The sequence below is a fragment of the Eubalaena glacialis genome, chromosome 2, assembly GCF_028564815.1.
Source record: "Eubalaena glacialis isolate mEubGla1 chromosome 2, mEubGla1.1.hap2.+ XY, whole genome shotgun sequence".
NCBI classification, from domain to species: domain Eukaryota; kingdom Metazoa; phylum Chordata; class Mammalia; order Artiodactyla; family Balaenidae; genus Eubalaena; species Eubalaena glacialis.
This window is the reverse complement of record NC_083717.1, coordinates 66,964,602-66,970,601: the sequence shown is the minus strand read 5'-3', so window position 1 is coordinate 66,970,601 and position 6,000 is coordinate 66,964,602. Positions and strand designations below refer to the sequence as shown.

Sequence of the window (6,000 nt, the reverse complement as noted above, 5' to 3'; positions counted from 1 at the left end):
TCACCGTGTCCTCTGAGTGGCAGAGGTCCAGGTCCAGCACCTTCCAGACCTGGGGAAAGGGTGAGGGTGGCAAAGCACCCCCCTGCTGGGGCACTCCCGAGACAGCTGGGTGGAACTGATGACAGGGGCCCAGAACAGCCAGGAGCCTCTCCCACGGGGGAGAGTTCATGGTCGGGTGGGGCTGCGGGCGCCCAGTTGTTTTTTTCCCTGTGCTCCACCCCATGCATTCTTCCGAAGAGCAGGCTCAGCGGCCCTGCCCTCCAGGAGGCCTCGGGGCTCCCAGGTCTCTGCCCCTGAAAGTGGGGGTGGGCACGAAGGGCGTGGAAGGTGCAGGGGAGAGGGGGCCTATGGACACCCCCGACTCCACCTGGGCGCCGGGCTTGCCTCGCACCGCAGGTTGGCGAGTGAGGGGGCGACCCTTTGGAGGTCACGGAGCCCGGCGTGGCTGGCACACTGTTAGGTGCAGGCCCTACGATGGGACCTGTGCCCTGTCTTGGCTCCTCCCCGCCCCGCCCCTCCCGGCCACGCCCCGCGCGGGAGGGGTGGGCGGGGCCCGCGGGGAAGCGCGCCGACCTCCCAGCCAGGTGCAGCGCGGGCTGTCCGGTGGCGGACGCGGCCGGGAGGGGAGTTTGGGTCTCCTCCTGCCTGTGCTGCGTCCCTGCGCCCTCTCGGCCGGATGCCCAGGACACTCAGAACCCAGGTAACCGAGGGCGGGACTCTCCCGCGGCACGCGTCCTCCCGCCTCCCTGTCCACGCGCACCCCGCCTCGGCGGCCGCCCCCCAGGCTTCCCGGAGCCCGCCGGCCGCTCCCCGGGTGGCTCTTGGAAAGTTCGCGCCCAGAAGGCCGTGCACCGGACGGCGGCGAAATGCAGCCACTTTTGCCCCCGCGCCCTCCGCCCGGGAGCCGATGCGGTGGGGTGGCCGCTGCCGGTGCACGGGGTCTCCGCTGAGATCGGTTGGAAGTTTGCTTTCTCGCTTTTCCCATCCCTCACTCTTCTGAGCGTTTGCGTCCCTCCCACGTGTCCCTCAGTTCCTTTAAAAATATGTATATATCCTTAGATGGGGACGGCAGAGTTGGCGATTTCTTAAGGGATGTTTACGTTTGTGCTTCCCGCCTCCTCCGGCCAAGACGTACGATAGGAGACTGGGCTGAGCCAGACAGGGTGCGGGTGAGGGGGCGGCCCTCTGCCGGGCGTGGGGTGGGGGGTGGGGGGCGGGCGCCGTCTGGGCCCTGCTGAAGTGGGTGCCCAGCCACGGGGAGTTCTGGGCTTCTGTCTTGTCTCCCGCAGGTCACAGCCCGGCGGGGCATCCTCGGCTCCCCCAGCACTCCTCGAGATGAGCACTGGGGAGAGGGTGGGCAGAGGTAGGGATCTAGAGCGACCTCTATAACCCTTGACGATTTGAACAGAATGGGCTTCCTCTTGCCTTGGCTGCGAGGAGGGCTCAGCTGTGTGTGGGAAAGGGGATGAAAGATGGTCCTAACCACGCAGAAGCAGAGAGGACAGGTGGGGGAGGTCAGAGGCTCAGAGAAGAGCTAACAGCACTCACATGGACACTTCCTTGATTTCATCCACACCCCCTCCCCAGTTAACCGGTGAGGTAGTAGGTCTTATTCCATTGTCAGATGAGCAAAATAGGAGGCTCCAAGAGGTTAAGTAACTTGCTGGAGAAAAGTGGTGGACCTGGACCACAAACCACAGTCAGATGGTTGGTTCTCCATTTTGCTGGGCCCCTGATCAGCAGGGGTTCATTTCTTCTCCCCCTCCATTGAGTTTCTTCCCCTGAAAGGGGTAGGCCCAGAGAGTGCACCTCCAAGAAGAAATAAAATCTGGTCAGGAAGCTCCTCCAAGAGAGGGCCGGCTCCTTGCTAAGCTAGGAGGTCTGCAGGAGGCGAGGACCTGTTTTGTTCACGGCTGTAACCATAGTACTTGGCACTCGGAAGGTGCCCCACAAGAATGGAATGAATTAACCTGAAATAACAGAGACTCTTTTCCAGCTGACGGATCTTTGCCCTTGGTGAACAGAAAGGGCATTCTGAAAAGTCAGACCAGAAAGGTGCCCAATGCCATCACTGAGGGTCCTTGAAATCCTTACCCCACTTGGTCCTTTTAAGCCAGTGAGCACATCCATAATCCCATGTGCCTTTCCACACAGCCAGGCTTTCACCTTACCCCCAATCTACTTCTTGTCAGGCTAGGAGAAGCAGCAGGAAGTGGGTTCCATGCCCAACTTGGCCCTGCTCTAGGTTGGAGGCAGAGGACCCTTGGCCCATCTATACCAAAGTCTTACCCATCTCTCCAGGAAATCTTATTTGGAAACTCTAATCTTCATTGCCTCTTCCCTGATCCTTCCATGGGGCAACCATGGATTCAGGTTGGATCTATGGATTCATGGATTCAGGGAAGAGAACTTGCTTTTCTGAGCCTCAATTGCCTCATCTGTAAAATGGAGACAATAGAATCTGCATGGCTTTACACGAGAGTGTGTGGTCCAAAGGGCTCTGCAAGCTGCAAAGCAGACTGTGAGAGATGATTTTTCTTCCCTCACGTGTTTGTTAGCCTGACCTCCCCAGGTGGGCTGTAAGTTCCTTCTGGGAAGTGATCACACACTTGGTATCCCTCTGAGAGCTCTCCTCATTGTGAGCACACAGTAGGTTCACAGGAATGGAAGAGGAATTGCTAAAATTGGTGAAAAATCCACCCCCACCCCCATGTAAGGAGAGGGGACACTCTACAATACAGGGGAGGGTCTAGGAGGGACGGGAGGGGTCTGAGATCCAAGACCAGGAATGAGTGGGAAGGCAGGGCGTAGCAGACCTTCCATGGCAGTGCCCTGAAGACTTTTGAGGCTCTGCCAGGAACCTTATAACCTTGGACTCCTTAGCAGATGTGGTGTCTGCTTTGGCCTGAGGACAGACCAGGACACCCAGAGTTGGCCAGTTCTGCTCCTTGGGGGAGACCACTGAGAACATAGCTGGGATTCAAGCCCCTGCACATCCCCACTCCCATCCCCCTGCCCACACACACACACCACCGTTTCCTCCCCAGGGGTTTGTGCACATGTAGGGCCCACCCAGCTTCCTACTGCCTGTTCCTGGCTCTTAACAAGAACCCAGTGGAGTAAGAGCTTTAGACACAGAATATCTCAGCTGGAATAAGCCTTAGAGGTCATATCTCTACACCCCTTCCCTGCTTTACTTTCCATAGCGCATATCACCATCTAACATCCTGTATATTAAGAATATTGAAGAATCTTGTTTCTTGGCTGTCTTCCCTGTTAGAGTATCAGCTCCATGAGGGCAGGGCTTTCGGTCTGTTTTATTCTGCTCTATTCCCAGGAGTCAGAGCAGTGCCTGGTGTGCAGTGGGTGCTTAGTTAATATGCGTTGAGTAAATGAATACATCCAGGCCGTGCTTCCTCATTGTACAGTTGGGGAGACTGAGGCCCAGAGATAGGAGTGACCTCTTGAAGACAGAGCTGGAGCTTTTCTTGATTGGACTCGAGTTAATTCTAAGCTGGGTCTCTGTCCCCTGCACCAGGTTGCTAGGGGTGCTTAGGAGCTGCCTTGGAAAGAACCTTCAGACCAGCTGCCTCCAGTTACTCAGAGGGGCAGCTCCTAGCTGAACAGATCACCATCCACATAGAGTGATTTGAGAGAGCAAAGGGGGGAGCGCTCCTGGTTAGACCCCCATCCCCAAAAGAAACCTCCTAATGCTGCTTTCCAAAGGTGGGTGGTGCCTCTATCAGTGGTGAAAACAGTGCCCGCTCCAGGCAGCCTTTTCAAATTCCCCGGGACACTGGACGACCCAGGCGGACAAGCCAAGTCCCTGGCAGCCCTGGGGAAAGAGATGGAGCTTCAGATCTGCTGGGCTAAGGATAACAAACCAGTCTGAGAAGACACAACCAGATGTGTGGGCCAGGAAGAGCGAGGACATTATTCTGCCCAAGGTGCGGGAGAAAGTGGGGGGCTCTGAGGCCTCACTTAGGAATCTGATGAGTGGTTTTCTGGAGCCCCCAAGAGCTTGAACTTCTGAGGCACTGTGTCAGGACAAGCAGGATGGAGAAGCTTGGGTGTGTGTATGGGCGGGGGGATAGGGTAGAAGCTGGAACTATCTATGGGATAGAAAATATGGGAGACACATCCACAAACACCAAGCAACTTCAGTCTCCCTCCCCACCCCATCATTCTGCTGGCCACTGTTGTTTCTGTAAAGGACTTTTGTCTGTGTTCTAAGGGAAAACTCTAGACCGTGTGGAATTGATTGGAGGAAAAGATACCTATGGCAAGAAAACCTCCCAAAGAGGCTATTGCAGGAACAAAGACAGGAGATGGGGTCCCTGGAGTTGTCTTTCCTCCTCACACTCACTGGGAATGTAGACCCTTCCTTCTTTCCTAACTGCTTGGAGGAGCAGGGTTACATTTTTTTTTTTAATTTATGTATGTATGTATGTATGTACGTATGTATGGCTGTGTTGTGTCTTCGTTGCTGCGCGCGGGCTTTCTCTAGTTGCGGCGAGTGGGGGCTACTCTTTGTTGCCGTGCGCAGGCTTCTCATCGCGGTGGCTTGTCTTTGTTGCGGAGCACGGGCTCTAGAGCGCAGGCTCAGTAGTTGTGGCGCACGGGCTTAGTTGCTCCGCGGCATGTGGGATCTTCCTGGACCAGGGCTCGAACCCGTGTCCCCTGCATTGGCATGCGGATTCTTAACCACTGCACCACCAGGGAAGTCCCCTGAGTTACATTTTTAATAATAGTAATAAGCATGCAATAAGTGCTAGTTGGATGCCAGGCACCGTTCTAAGCACTTTACTTGTACTAGGTAGTCCTTACAACAGCCATGAGGCTGAAACCGTATCATCTCCATTTTACAGATGAGGAAACTGAACCTCAGAAAGGTGGCATAAATTTGCCCAAGATGACACTTGCAGGGAGAGGGGCACCAGAATTAGTCTGGCTCCAGACCCTGCAGCCTTAGCCTCCATGCTATGCTGCCTCAGTCAGCCAAGTAGGCCACACAGACAGGGCAAAGAGCCTGGAGGCCAGGGTGGTCGGCACACACGTGGAGACAGGGGAAGCAGCTCCTGTGCAGTCCCCCACATGAGATCCATAGGGAACTTTGGCGTTTTCCCTGCTATTGACCCCCAAATCTTCTCCCATTGGCATTGTGGTTCGCCACATTAAGAGCTGAAATTGATGTTGGGAGAGAGACTCCAGAAGTTGAGCTTTGAAGGATGTGTAGGAGTTTACCAGCGTGTTGGGAAAACTGGGGAGGAAGGGAGGCAGGGCAGGTGGAGGAAACAATGATAATGCTTTGCCTGAAGAAATGAGTCCATAATAGTGACTTGTCCTGGGCTTCCCTGGTGGCGCAGTGGTTAAGAATCCACCTGCCAATGCAGACGACACGGGTTCGATCACTGGTCCGGGAAGATCCCACATGCCGCAGAGCAACCAAGCCCGTGCGCCACCACTACTGAGCCTGAGCTCTAGAGCCTGTGAGCCACAACTACTGAGCCTGCGTGCCACATCTATTGAAGCCTGTGTGCCTAGAGCCCGTGCTCCGAAACAAGAGAAGCCACCGCAATGAGAAGCCCGTACACCACAATGAGGAGTGGCCCCTGCTCGCCACAACTAGAGAAAACCCGCACACAGCAACGAAGACCCAACACAGCCAAAAAAAAAAAAAAAAAAAAAAAGTGACTCGTCCCGTGTCTGAGGCCACTGTAGCTCCACTCCCCCCATTCTTGTCCCCCAACCACTCCTTATGAGCTCCCTTCCTGTGAAGAGGGGAGACCCTGACCTGAGACATAGCTTATGCATTCCTGTCCCTTGCCTTCTCTTTATTACCACCATCACTACAAGTCTGGTGGCTTTCAGCAACAGTAGATGGAAAAGTACGCCTGTTGTGACATGACGTGAATCAGTCCTTCATAAATAATGGGGTTGCATTGTCAGTGCTAATGCCTGGACCTGTGCCCTAGTGTGTGGTCCACGGTGGGAGACGTC

General features: G+C 55.3%; 1 protein-coding gene across 4 annotated transcripts in view; it reads left to right on the top strand.

The window, feature by feature from the left end:
- The first annotated feature begins 510 nt into the window (after positions 1–510).
- The window catches only part of PAQR5 (progestin and adipoQ receptor family member 5), an 87,521-nt gene continuing 82,031 nt past the window's right edge, over positions 511–6,000 (top strand). For 3 of the 4 annotated variants that reach the window (XM_061180142.1, XM_061180135.1, XM_061180137.1), the window contains exon 1: positions 513–700. Coding sequence is in view for 1 of the 4 variants with exons in the window: in XM_061180141.1 (XP_061036124.1) it covers positions 677–700 (24 nt within the window). In the remaining 3 variants the exon portion in view is untranslated. Of the gene's footprint in view, positions 701–6,000 lie in introns of all 4 variants that reach the window. The other variant, XM_061180141.1, reaches the window with a different exon arrangement.